This window comes from Ceratotherium simum, chromosome 19 (genome assembly GCF_057802395.1).
Source record: "Ceratotherium simum simum isolate JZ-2026a chromosome 19, ASM5780239v1, whole genome shotgun sequence".
Taxonomy (NCBI): Eukaryota; Metazoa; Chordata; class Mammalia; order Perissodactyla; family Rhinocerotidae; genus Ceratotherium; species Ceratotherium simum.
Genome location: NC_141918.1, coordinates 55,688,548 through 55,703,703, shown reverse-complemented (window position 1 = coordinate 55,703,703; position 15,156 = coordinate 55,688,548). Strand labels below are relative to the sequence as shown.

General features: G+C 37.5%; 1 protein-coding gene across 2 annotated transcripts in view; it reads right to left on the bottom strand.

Annotated features, from left to right (window-relative positions):
* Positions 1-15,156, bottom strand: part of PEX7 (peroxisomal biogenesis factor 7) — an 84,139-nt gene that overhangs the window by 47,327 nt on the left and 21,656 nt on the right. For both annotated transcript variants that reach the window (XM_087444168.1, XM_004422356.3), the window contains exons 6-8: positions 5,233-5,339; positions 3,484-3,597; positions 1,627-1,682 (exon numbers count right to left, since the gene is read on the bottom strand). In XM_087444168.1, the coding sequence (XP_087300294.1) occupies positions 1,627-1,682; positions 3,484-3,597; positions 5,233-5,339 (277 nt within the window). The remainder of the gene's footprint in view (positions 1-1,626; positions 1,683-3,483; positions 3,598-5,232; positions 5,340-15,156) is intronic.

Genomic DNA, 15,156 nt, shown 5'->3' with positions numbered 1-15,156 from the left:
CTATAATACTATTTAACATTGTAATAGAGATATGTGCCAAAGCAATTCAAAATCAATTAGAGGCATCGGAATTAGAACTTGAAGATGTAAAACTGTCTTTATTTGTAGATGATATGATCATATACCTGGAAAACCCTAAAGAATCAAGATCTTTAGATGGTAGAGAAACAGGCATTCTCAAACATTGCTGCTTGTAATGGAAATTGGTATATTCCTTATGGATGGGAATTTGGTAATATCTAACAAAACTATATATATGTTTACCTTTTAAGTGGGATTTAAGTGTAAATCCCACTTCTGGGAATACACTCTGAAGTTAATGCTTTAATAACGTGAACATATATACAAACAAGGTTATCATTCATTGTGGCATTGTTTATTTACAAAATATCTGAAACTAGCTAAATGCCCATAAGTAGGAGAGTAGATGAATAAACTATAGTACATCCACATATTGGCGTATTATGCAGAATGAGAAAGATCTCTAGGAACTGATACAGAGTGATTTCTAGGACATATTTTAAGTGAAAAAAGCAAAATTGAAGAGTATCCAGAGTATTCCACTTTTTCTGTAAGAAAAGGGGAAATAAGAAAATATACATGTGTCTACTTACATGAGCAAGATTGGTTATCTACACAGTGTGGGACCCTGCAGAATGGGTTGAAAGAATAGAAGAAGTAGGGGGGAGAGCAACACCTTTCTGAATATACCTTTAAGCACATCTTGACTTCGGGAACCAGGTTAATGTTTACTCAGAAATGTCTGCTCAGAAAAATGGACAAAACGAACAAGGATGGGAAGAAAACCCTAAAACTGAATACAAACAGAAACAAATGAATCAGACTATGTTTCGAATGAGTAATATAACCACACTGATGGAGGCGAGCAGAACTAACTTAACTTTTAAACACAGTATTTGGACTAGAAAAAAAAGCTCTAAACAAATGTTGAACTCTAATTATAAGATTCTTTTTAACAGAGGCATGGCTTTGCAATTCTGAAACTAATTTCTGAGCATTCTAGGAGTTAGCATATAAGTAAATATATTATGGATAATGGGAATTAGGAGTTATAAATTTGGAAAAGGAGAAAAAATAGAATGAACCCTGTGTAGTGTGGGATCAGAATTAGGAGGTATGGATAGAGATACACATACACACACATATATTCATACACAGATACACACAGACACACACATTCACATATACACATTCACAATAATACATTTACTCACGCTGTTTTTTTTTCACCTATAACAATCTTAGCTTTAAGATTCATATAATTATACCCGAATAAATGAAATTTCACAATTCCTAAAATCTAAATTTAAAACATATTGGCTATGCAATCTATAGCATAGGAATGCGTTACAAAAAACTCAGGAAAAACAGCTTTTAAACAGAGCAGCCAGGCGAATCCTTAAATAGCAAAGAATTTACTCATATATGTAACAGGATCATAAAAACAGAAAAAATGTAATATTAATCCCAGTGGCAAATATTCAAATGTGCCCAGCTCAGATTATTTTCATATTAGCAAGATAAACACATTTTCTTTCATAGAAGTTGCAAAGATGCAAATGCTACTTGGTATTTCACAATGAAACTTATCAAAAACCACTGTACCTTACAGTAAAATCATAGGAGCACGAGGCCAGCACAGAAGCATAAAATGGTGAAAACTACAAGAAACAAAAACAACCTTTTTGAAGTTAGCTGTGACTATAACATCCTACTTCACATGGTCATTCCCATGAACATCACCATAAATTAAAGTTCAGTCAGGGCTGTCACTTAAAATTATGCTTTCCTGAACCTTTATGCTTTAATTCAAGGCAAAAATCTTCTGGCCTTTTAAGTATCATCTACAGAAAAAACATTTATTTTTACATTCTCCAAAGAAAAGTCATTACTCAAGCTTTTTAGAGCTTATTTAGAATAAAATATTCCTAAAGTATTGTATTCTGGAAAAATTAAATACAATTTCACATTGGCTATCCTAAAACGACTCCTACAAAATATAAAGGATTTAAGTATGTGATAGTACAAATATATAATTTAGAAATTTTATGAATACACATTATGATTGCTAAACACACAAGTATGAAATAAACATTTAAATGTTAAATAAAAACATCTGTAGAAGAATTTTTGTTCTTTGTATATTGCAGCTCATGAAAAATGATATCAAGGGGGCCGTCCTGGTGGCGCAGTGGTTAAGCGCACAAGCGTCCGCTTCGACGGCCCAGGGTTCACAGGTTCGGATCCCAGCACACACCTGCGCACCGCTTGTCAAGCCATGCTGTGGCGGCATCCCATATAAAGTAGAGGAAGATGGGCACAGATGTTAGCCCAGGGCCAGTCTTCCTCAGCAAAAAAAGAGGAGGATTAGCATCGGATATTAGCTCAGAGCTGATATTCCTCACAAAAAAACAAACAAAAAAATGATATCAAGGACAAAAGCTGCAAATATAAAGACAAATAATATCTTTTGGATAAGCAATAAACATACTTTAATAGGCTGCCCTTCACAATTATATGTCTTCAGTGTTTTTCTCACCAGTACTTTAATAGTTATATACACAGATACAACTACATTTGAATACACTTTATAGTTTGCAAAATATTTTCACTACATTACCCAATTTCAGTCTCAGAAGCACTATGAAACACATATAGAAAATATTTTTCAGCTACTAAAACCTGTGTGCCATTAAAAAAAACAGGGCACTGTGTCTCATATGCTGAACTGCAGCCAGTAAAATTTAAAATATTTATTTAACTGAAATCTAGAATTTTTGAAATAGGAATAACATAATTATATTATTGAAAAGATCAATAAGGTACTTTTTTACCCTTAATGTAATAAAATGAAGAATGAAATTGGGAGATGTCACTTAATAAGACGTTTTCCACAGTGACTTAGCAAAACCTACCACATAAAAGCCGGGAAACTAACTTAAGTCACCTTATAACCAGGAAAATTTCTCAGGAGCAGCAGAAAAAAGTTATCTTTACCTCACCTTCTGCCGTTTGTGGAGTGAAAAGTTTTCTACACCCCCAACGTTTGTGAACATTCATATATATTATCATGTTAGAGAAAAGAAAGAATTAACCATCTCTCTATACGAGTTTCAACAAAGTAAAGAGACTTCTCATTGAACAGAAAACTATGAAGAATATAATACCAAAAGTCAATTACTATAGTTAAATATTAAAAGGAATAGTAGATTGAGGATGACAGCATGAAAAACATTTTTATTTAACCTTAAGTACTGATTGGCTACATTGTGCTAATTCATTCAATAATTATTCAAATATTTTACCTAATTTTAGCTTTCAATGTTTATCATCATTAATTGGGTAACAAAAATATTCCTAAAAAGAATCAATAATCCCAACCCCTAAACACCTTTTACATATACTTCATTGATTATATTTATATTTATATTCTACATATAAAAATAAAAGACAAAAACTTACTTTCACTCTCCTAACAGCATAGGTGTGACCAAGAAGCTCAAACACTGGTTGTCGCACATTCCTCAAGTCCCAGCCTCTCAAACTACAATCAACTGCCCCTGTCACCAGCAAATTCTGGAAACAAGAGACAAGTCAACAGTGACTTTTTTTCAGTTAAGCAGTACCCAGGCTCTCCTACTAGAAACAAGATCTATTTTCTAGTAATTATTTAATCTGAACCCAGGAGTCATTCTTGAGAAGTTATATGACAAGTATGGAAAGAAATCAAAACACATATCAAAAAGCAAAAATTAGTATGATTTGAGAGAAAAGCAACTCAATATGCTTTGTGCATTTGATGGAACACTACACACAGCAGAAAAAGGCACAGGCCCAAACAGCAAGGTGGACTCTCCAACCCACCTTTAGTAGTAGTAATAAATCAGTATGTAAGGGATTAAAAATGATGTCTTACAAATGAGCTCCCCTTTCTCTTCAGCATGCTCTGATTTTACTAGGCATTAAAAGGCAAGAGCCCTGTTAATTTAGGAATATTTCAAAGAGCAAAGGGTATAAATTAAATTTTTCTGTTTTTCTAACTCTAAATCAATCCTTGTTCCCAACTCTCATGGGCCATGTCTTAATATAATATCTAATCATACCTGAGAAGCTATGCAAACAGTGCTAAGTCAGGTTTTACAAATTCTGCCGTGTGGAACCCTAGGTGAATCCAGAGTTCCTGACTGAACAGGCCAAGCGCTGGGGCCACACTCAGCCCCATCCCACGTCAACCAGTGCAGTACTTCACTGTCTGAGTGTGCTGGGCTTCAGGATAAGCTCATTTGAAGAGAAGTTTCAATAGTTTAGAATGAAAAAAATGTTTAACCACTCTCAAGTGTATAACAGCATCTTTTTTAGAATTCCAAAAAGTATAACATATCGTCCACAATTTCATTTCATTTTCCTAAATGGAAAATTCATTTATGATGAGAGAGACTAGGACTGTAGTTATCAGCATTGACATTTTTATTTAAAGTTTATTATTGAATATGTACTATATTGTCCTGTAAGCTATTCTCTTTCTTTTTATTTAAAGAACTCTGTCAATACAATGTTCTCTTAACTTTCATTAATTAATTTAAACTGGGAAAAAACAAGGCATATGTTTTACCTAAGCATCAAAGTCAACAGATCACTTCAGGTACATAAATAGTGGATCAACACATATTTAATCCATCTCTATTTCTAATTCATGTGCTCATGTGGTTAACTGAAGCTGTGCAAAAAGTTACAAATGGACACTGCTATCTTACAGAAACCTGAAGCTTGGTTAGGCTTATATGGGAAGATGAAACAGAACATTTTAAAAACTGATGAAGTATCAAGCTAAAAATCAAGCTACAAACAGTTCAGCAGCCTGACCAGCAAAGTGAACAAGAAATGAAAGAAAAAGATGATACAAATCGGTGAGGTTATGAACAATAAAAAAATTACACAAATTGTAAAGCAATTTGCCAAGCAAACAAGTAAGGCTGCCCTGCTGAACTTTGAGAATTTCTGTTTCTTATTAAGCCTGTTTTATGTGCACTTAAATCCAATTAATGCTAATGCAGGTCACTCACAATCATCAATTAGAAATGAAAGGGACTGAATTTAACTTAATGGCCCATAAACACTCCCCAAGTCTACATAAACAATGATGAAATAAAATCTAGAACATTTCAACATTAGGAAGGGCTCAGCAGCTCAGGACAGAGCTGGACAGGGTACCTCATTGTATTTACACCAGTCACAACTCAAAATTTCTGCTTGATGTGCTGGAACCACAACTCTGACTCCTGTTGACTTCATGTCCCATATTCTCAGAGTCTGATCACCTGAGGAAAGAGAAAGATGCGATCACTCTCCATCACACCACCTGGATGCTCGGGGACACACTGTAGTCATGACGATAAATCAGGGAGCGTGCACTGCTTCCCTGCGAGGACGCTGCCCTCTGTGTATCACACACACACGTATACTGTCTTCACTATAACAACACGTAGGAACAACTAAGAGTGCTGCACCATGATAATGTTTTTAGATCCACTCAAAGCAGGAAAATTTGAATCTCACGCTGAGCCAAGCACAGTGGTGACGAAATGCACACCAGGGCATTTTCCTTCAGGATCAGAAAAGGTCCTGAAAATCCTCATTTTGTAAATAAAGTTAGCGCCTTGTACCAGCACATTCTACGAGAAACAAAATGGTAACAGTTTTACTGTTAAATGGGGGCAAAGTCTACCAAGCCAAAATGGACAATTTTTAAACTTTAGCCTTTATGTTTACTGCATTTTAATGGGCCAGACACAGGTATATTTTTCTTCTTAGGAAAAACAAGTTGAAAAAATTTAAGGATTATATTTTGATTATTACAAAATGGTTTACATTGCTTAGCTGCATCAAGTCACCCCGATTAAATGTTTTATATGCTACTGGCCTTCAATTTTTGTAAACTATGAGGAAACCACAAAATGACCAGATGAATAAAACTCAGGATATATGTATCTATAACAAAAGTAAATCACAAACAACAACCGATCATGGAAGAAAGCTGGTTCAGCTGAATGAAGAGACTGTGGTCACGGCACGATGGCAGTCAAGGTTCTAAACTCCATTTAGCAGTTGTGTGACCCTGCACAAGTTATACAATATCTGAGACTGATTTCTCTTTTCTAAAAAAGAAATAGAACGCCCAGATGCAGGGTTGTACAAGAATTCGGTGTAATAAAGTTTCTGTAAAGCACTTAGCATGGTCTCTAGCACACAGTAGATACTTTATATTGTACACAAAAATGCTAAAATTTCAAATTATCCTTTGCTTACCTGCATATATTTTCCTATATTCCCAATTCTAAATTGTATGTCATTAAGCTAAATTTAGCAATTTTTGACAACTTTTTTTCTGATTCCTTTGGAAGTTGCTTAAGAAAGATAAGAACTCAACTGTTGGTGGTAATGAATGAGGAGGTTAAGAGCAGGGGCTCTGGAGTTCCAGAGCTTGGTTCTAATCCAGCTCAGTCATTTGGTAGCTGTTAATGTTTAATCAAGTAACTTAACTTCCCTGATTCTCATTTTCCCCCCATGATGAAATATCTACCTTATAAAGCTGAAATGAGATAAGGTTTTAAAAAATAAAACAAGAAAACACACCCATGATTAGAAGTCATCCCTGTCCCTATTAATAATAACGTGAATAATAGCTAATATTTACCGAGTGCTTCCTATGTACCAGACGCTGTTCTAAGCATTTTATATGTATTAACTTTTTTAAAATATCACAAGTGAGGTAGAAATTTTGATAACATAAAAAGTAATCTTTGATGAAATAACTCACTCAAGACAGCAAGCGAGGGGTCAGAGTCTGGCACCAGAAGCTAGCTGGGCAGCCTGCTCCCAGGCTGGGAGCTCTACATCTGCACCATGCTGCCTCGGACACTGCCCGAGGGAAGTGCCCGTGCAACCAATGCTGGCTGAATCTTGAGGAACTATTCTTGTAATTTATATGTTAATTGTTTCTACAAATTGGGGAGAAAACATTTAATCTCACACACACTCACACACACGACATTCTGTCATATTTGCCCCTCAGTTATTTTAGAAATAAAAGTAATAAAACACAGCGGATAACCTCTATTCTATTTCCAACCCCCTTCCCCATCCTCCTTGCCCAGAGGCCACTATGGTCATGAATTTGGTATGCATCCCTTTAGTCTGTGTTGTTGTAATATTTTACTACACTTTTATGAATTCATAAGTAAGTACTATTGCTTTGTATGTGGGATTTTTGAATTTTTTTATTTAAAAACACCATCCTCCTACTTTACAGAAGGTTGAAAACTCTGATAGAAGGGTAATTAACATTTTTGGATCTAGCTAAGGATGGCAGGGATAAGAGGGAATGATGAATTTGAAAGTAACAAACTGAAATTGTTCAGAATTGGTACAGACTAGAGCTTCAAATAGCTTCAGGGGCCCTAACTATAATCACTGTCAGTGGTCTAGCCACCAGTCAGTAGAATTTGTTTCAGAATTCTAAACAGCTCTGATAAAATGATCTTTCAGAATATAAAGTAGGGGAGTGTGGCTGTCTAGCGTTTGGTCTGCTCAACAACACCCTTCTAGGAACAGCATCCTCTTCTCACCAAGTGATTCTAGAAAGACCTATGGCTCAACACAGCTGACCAGCCAGGGACAGGTCCTAGCAAGGCCAGCCATAGTACCACAGCTGACAGGTCAAAGGTAGGCACCTGGGATTTTCTGAACCATAACTGAAAAAATAATGTCAGTCCCTCTCTTATAATAGAATCTACAGATTATAAAATTGAGGAGCTGCTGGTGGCCATGTGTTTCATTGTATGGAGAACGCCAGCCCGCAGAGTCAAGTCAACAAACAGAGAGTCCAGATTAGAGACTGAGAATGTCTCCTGCAGCCATTCAAGCATCCTTTCCCTTTCAATAAATTCTACCAAGACCTAAGATAGTTCAAGTTCTACCACCTATAGGCAAAGGAGATCCCTTATCACCTCGGAAGGAGTGAATGGAATTCACTTGAAGCTTCAGTCTCCAAAAAGTCTAGCCCCAGACAAGAATATGTAATTCAGCATAAGGCTTCCACTAAAACATGGGAAATGCCTAAATGATGAACACCAGCTTTCAAAAATAGACATCTAATATCAGGTCTGAAACTATAAAGTCTGCTAGAGCCATGACTAAAGCATTCTTCAAAGTTCAGTGAGCTTGTGTTCATCCTAATAATTACATTTTATGGGTATGTGAATGATTTAAAGTGCCAAAACATCACAGTGAACGTGGACTAGATTAAGAAGTAACTGTTATTCCAGCAACAATATGAATGAATCTCACAAAAAATAATGTTGAGCAAAAGTAACCAGACACAAAAGTATAAAAACAAGCAACAGGGCCAGCCCTGTGGCTTAGCGGTTAAGTGCGCGCACTCCGCTACTGGCGGCCCGGGTTCAGATCCCGGGCGCACACCGACGCACCGCTTGACCGGCCATGCTGAGGCCACGTCCCACATACAGCAACTAGAAGGATGTGCAACTACGACATACAACTATCTACTGGGGCTTTGGAGAAAAAAAAAGGAGGAGGATTGGCAATAGATGTTAGCTCAGAGCCAGTCTTCCTCAGCAAAAAGAGGAGGATTGGCATGGATGTTAGCTCAGGGCTGATCTTCCTCACACAAAAAAATAATAAATAAATAAATAAATAAAAACAAGCAACATTAACCCGTGTTATTAGAAGGCAGGACAGTGGTCACCCTGGAGTGGGGGTGGGGGGTGATGACTGGAAGAATGTGGGGGGAGCCTGGGAAAGTCCCGTTTCTTGATCTGGGTGCTGGCACACAGATGTGTTAGTTGTGAAAATTCACCATGTTGTACCCTTGAGATTATGCACTATTTTGTATTTATACTTCAATAAATGATTAAACAAAACAACCACAAAGGCTGGGTGGATGGCTATTCCAAATTTCTCTGGGACGATATTCTGGTTCCTCACTATCATATTCAAACAGCATTTAAAAAAAAAAAAAGCAGCCATGGCTTAGGTTCTCGCCTTTTGCAGCTAATTTAAAGATTTAAAGGGCACAAAAGAGTGAGAGCTGCTCTGAAGGAGCTAAGGATTCCACTTCCTCACAGTCGCTTCTGCTGCACACATTTGGCACTTGATCCTCATCATTCTGTTTTCCAGGTAGGAGAGAGACCTTCTGGCCAAATGGTACCATGACTCACTCAACTCTTTCAGCCACCAGGACATCTGCATTTATGTTGTTTTTTAATTGCATTTTCCAGACAACTGGCCTGTCATTGTCAGCCAGACATTTACCAGGGCCTGTAATGGTGCCACAGACCCACCTGCATTACCAGCTTCCCTTATCAGTTGCAGACCTGCCACTGGAGCAGAACCAGTGGACTGAAGTGCACACCACGGAAGAGGAAGTGCTGGCTGCCACTCCGTCTAACTTCAGATCGCAGCAGTGGGTGAGGAGAATGAGTGTAAACGTTGAATCTGAAACTGTGAAGTGAAATGAGGAGCAAAAGGATGCATATTGGGCCCAAATAATTTAATTGAAATGCCAGATGCCTATCAGATGTAACATGACTTTTTTCTAGAGCAGAATGAGGTTTTTTTAACTACTGGACCCACACATTCAGCCATGGCTACAACTTACACAAGTACATGGAGTCTCTAACAGCAGTAATTTAGTTTCCACGGTTCAAAAGAAAGTTTACTTCATATTAATCCTCCCTATGTAAAGAGCTCAAATACTCTCCCCTTCTATCTCATATAATCTGGAAATATGACTTGAGTACTATACAACTTTCATGAACAACAAAACTCAACGTCCGCAGAACCTCTCCTATGAAAGGTGAACCTAGACCCAAATCTAAAAATCCCCCTCTTTGGCCCGTCTTCACTTAGCTAATGATAACAAATTGAGTTCTAGATTTGCAAATGCCACACAGCTTTGAAGGTGACTAAATTCTTGGAATAACTGAAATGCTATATTCTCAAATATAATCTTAAAATATAAACCGTTATAAGCAGTTGAATTATGTAATTAACTATATGTGCACCACAGGATTAGACACAAAAATACATCTTGATTGCCTATCATATAAGCTTCTACCACTTGTAATATTTGTAAAAACAACTATTTTACAACTTTGGGTTCCATATCCACAAATTTTGCAGTTGAGATGATTTTTATGCAAAGATTATACTATGTTTTATAGCAAGTTCTTGCCTGTAAACAAGAACATAAAGTAAGAAAATTAATTAATAAAAACCATAATACAATTCAAACTATAACAAAACTGAGAAAAAAAACTAACCAGTTCTCAAACTTAAGAAACCACTTCCTCTCTGAATTCAGCACTGAAACCATTCTGTGAGTTTTTAAAAAAGAGATAAGTATATTTCTACTAAAACCAACATGCAATTCCTTGTAAAATGGTTGTTGATATTGACATAAAAAGGAATTAAAAGAGAACTGACTAGCTAGAAAAATTAAAACAAACAAACATGCAAATCCCATTACATCAACAGAAATAAGCTATTAATTTGGCATATCAAACAGAGCTACACCACAGACTACTATAGTGCTTTCTGGATCAGGCTGATCACTAGATTCAGCCGGGGTGATTAAAAAATATACCTCCCAAAGGGATTTGATTCAGTAGGACTAAGATGGAGCCCAGAATTTTGTTGTTTTTTAAGCTCCCCTCCTGATTCTGATAGCCAGCCCTGGTGGTCTAGTGGTTAGATCCAGTGCTTTCACTTCTGTGGCCTGGGATTGTCTCCAGGTCAGGGAAGCACAACACCCATCTGTTGGTTGTCATACTGTGGCGCCTGCGTGTTGCTGTGATGCTGAAAGCTAGGCCACTGGTATTTGAAATACCAGCAGGATCACTCATGGTGGACAGGTTTCAGTGGAGCTTCCAGTCTGAGACAGACTAGGAAGAAGGACCTGGTCACCCACTTCCAAAAAAATTGGCAATGAAAACCCTGTGAATAGCAGTGGAGCATTGTCCGACAGAGCACTGGAAGGTAAGGGGATGGCGCAAAAAAACCAGGCAGGGTTCCCTCTGCTGTCCACAGGGTTACTAGGAGTCAGAATCCACTCCACGGTACTAGCAACAAAACAAAAAAGATTCTGATGGTTAGCCAGGTTTCAGGATCACTGGACTAGGATGTTATTACACAACCATGCATTCCAGAGTCTACCTGGAGCAAGTTACTTTAAAACCCTGCTCTCAGAGTTGAGTTTGCAGATAAGCACTAACTGTTCATTCTTACAGCACATACACATAGCAAAGGATTCTTGAGCATGTCAAAGCTGTTTCCACAGAATTCTGAGCACACATGTTAATAGTAAGAGGCATTTTATGGAGCCCTTACTCTGTGCCAGGCACTGTTCTAAGCCTCCTGCATACACCGACTCACTTAATCCTTGTCAAAACTCCATGATGTGGGCATTATGATCACCCTTATTTTTCTTTTTTTTCTTTCTTTTTTGTTTTTTTTTTTTTTTGTGAGCAAGATCAGCCCTGAGCTAACATCTGTGCCAATCCTCCTCTTTCTGCTGAGGAAGACCGGCTTTGAGCTAACATCTACCGCCTATCTTCCTCCTTTTTTTTCTCCAAAGCCCCAGTAGATAGCTGTATGTCACAGTTGCACATCCTTCTAGTTGCCGTATATGGGACGTGGCCTTAGCATGGCCGGAGAAGCAGTGCGTCGGTGCGCACCCAGGATCCGAACCCGGGCTGCCAGTAGCGGAGCACGCGCACCCAACCGCTAAGCCACGGGGCCGGCCCACCCTTATTTTTCAAATGAGGAATGAAAAGACAGAGGTTATCAAATGACAGTCGTGAAAGCAGAATTTGACCCCAGGGAGTCCAGCTCTGTCCAGAGTCCACGTTCCTAACCACTGTGCTGTGTCGCTCTTCCTCAGAGAACATCACCCTCCTCCTCTTCATCCGCTGCTAGTTTTTCTCTTAGCATCTCTCCCACTGGACCATATGCTCTCGGAGGACAGGAACCCTGTCTGTTTTCCTCCTTGATGTATCTTCAGTGCCCAGAAAACGGTGGACATTCACTAAATTTCTGACTGACTCACTGACAATGTCCGACAATCAAAACTAGACTTAGATATGATTTTAAAATTCTAATAAGATGGTTACTCCGTATTTTATATAATAATCATCAAAAATATTTTAGTGTTTGCCTATGTAAGGCACTCAGCTATGTAAAAGAACATACACGCCCTACAGGTAATGTATGAAAACAAGTCAAGCAAAGAAAAAATGCAAAGTTGTTCATTTCCTACTAGTGCATCGTCCATAGCTTGTAAGCCAAGTTTCCTGTCTCACTTGAAATGGCAAAGGCACAATGAGAGCTTCAGAGCTCACCCCAACATTCACTACACCACAAACCCTCTTTTGTAGAGTAGAAGAAAAACTTTAAATCTTTTCAACTTTATTAAGAGGCTAATATTTGAAAACCATCATGAAGGAGTATGTCAAGAAAATGGCAAATGCTTGGTAAATAAACCTTCCAATGAGTTTCCAAAATCATAAAAGCTGGCAGAAAACGGCTTTAATGTATCTAACTTTTTTTAAAGGAACATATTTTACAGCTTACAGGTCCAGCACTTGGTTTTCATCAAATCCCTTGTGATTTTAAGCCTTGGATGTGCAGACAATTTAGTGAATACTGGCCCCCTGGAATGTATCCATCTCCTTCCACCTAATCAGGACTCACTCTTTCCATTCTCAGTGTGTAGTTGACGTACCACCCCCTCTCCCATCTCCCAGGCCAGGCCCAAGCCAATCAACACATTACATCCCCTCTCCCAGGCACAGTGATTAATTTAGGAACATCCACACAGACAATCAGAGTCAATAAGAGAAAATGAAACTTTTCTAGATGTCTGAGAACGAACCTCTCACTTTTTCCTACTGGACAGAAACTACAAAGGATGTAGGGCTTGGAGCTACTGCCATCTCGCTATCATGTGGTGCCTGATACTGAAACCAACTCAAAAGAAGGCATAACAGAAGAGACAGCAAGAACATCCTTTGATCCCTACATCCAGCCATGTCTATAAAGGCAGATGTAATTCTGGACATTCCAACTATGTGAGCAAATAAATTATCTTCTTCCTTAGGGCAGTTTCGGTCACAATTTCTTTCACTTTCAACCAAAGGAGTCCTGGCTGATATGACGACTATTTATATTCATTTCTAATACAACACATGAAGGTAATGTCATTAAACAGATGGTCTTTTTTTTCTATTAAAGCAAATGGCCATTCTGTTGATAAAAGACTTTTTATATACCACCTATTTACAATGTACAGGGAGTTAAGTTTTGTGATTATACTGTTAACTCTACACACAATTCATCTTTTTCTGCTATTCAGTCTCACAGTGAATATTCTACATGCAACATCCAGAGTCAATATTATGTACACTATGCTCCAAAGAAGGCCCATGGAGGAGGAAGAGTGTGTGACTCAGCCCAAATAAAGGGCTAATACACATAACTCTGTCTGATGTTTAAATAAATGCAGCTGTATTAGTTTACGATTTTGTCACTATCAGATTTCACACTTGGTCATGGTCACAAAAAGAACAGTGATTAAAAACAAATGAAGACAATTTTAGAACTTTAAATAATAATATAAATTAACGAAAATACATACAATACTAAGGCTTGTAAAGGAATTTTTAAAAATCTATCAGTAGTTCAAGCAGTTTTACTTACTAATACTTTTCCAAATATGTAAAATTATCTCATTATTTATTCCAGTTGATTATAAACGGTACCAATCAGAGCTCCCAGCAGATGTGTCTTCACTGTTTCACCACAAGGGAAGTATATTTCAGCTCATTTTGAAGATGGACCTATTCTGTACCACTAATTCCATCCCGGGTTTGAAATGAACCCTTTGAAAGTGATGCTAATGTAAATCTAATATACATCCTTACAAGAATTTTAACTGAACTTGTACTAATACCCTCTGTTAGGGCTTTTCACTAATAGTGAAATTATAACCATTATGCTGAACTGTGGTCATCTTACAGATCTGATTCACTATCAGCATGAAACTCATTAGCATTTACACTAAATTAAAAGCACAAAAGATGACTAACTCAAGTTACGTACGCAGGCTAAAGGGTTAGTTAATACAAACAAGTGTATGAATATCGCTATCATTTACTTAATACACACCCAGCCTTAGGTTAGCTGTGCCACAGAAAGATAAAAAAATCAAAGAAGAAATTTAGGCTTGGAAAAGGAAAGGTGACAGCAAAAATATATTACTGGTCCATACCAAAAGACTTGATATTTTGGAAAAGATTTGATTCAGATTATGGACCAAAAAACTATGACTTAGACAACTTACAAATTTTAAAAATAATAGTAATAATTTTATAAATGTACCATTCTTCATTCTAGAAAACAATGCTGTTAATTTTAATCAGTGAATAAAACATTTTTTGAATTAACTGAACCTCTATACACATAAGTTACTATTATTCACTATTATCTTAGGATCTAAAAAGTTGCTTCATCTAAATGGACACATCTGCCTGTACACAATTTATCTGAAGGTTTCCACTTCTGAGTGTCTTCAATCTAATAATACTTCAGAATTCAGGAACATTTGATCATTTTTAATTTTTAGAATTAAAAAAATAATAAACAAATGGAAAGGATTTCTGTGACTGTATTTCCTATGGAAGCCACTCAACATAATTCAACAGCTCCAGGCACCAGTGTAGTTTATTAGCAAGAAAGGAACCATTGCCCTACCAACTGCCTATCTTTGGATGCTGGGTGATTAAACGAGGAGATAATACTAGAAGCACCCTACCTCCTCCCCTAGCTATTGTCTTCTTTCCTCCCCGCGACACCCAAACTGCACAAAAGAGCTTCCATTTCTTCATCTCCCCTCAAGACTCTACACCAGGGGTCAGCAAACATTTCCTGTAAAAGGCCTAAGAATAAGCATTTTTGGCTTCGAGAGTGATTCTGTCTTAGTCACAACTGCTCAACTCTGCTACTAAGTGTGAAAGCAGCCGTAGAGAGACAATATGTAAATGAGTGGGGGTGGCTGTGTTC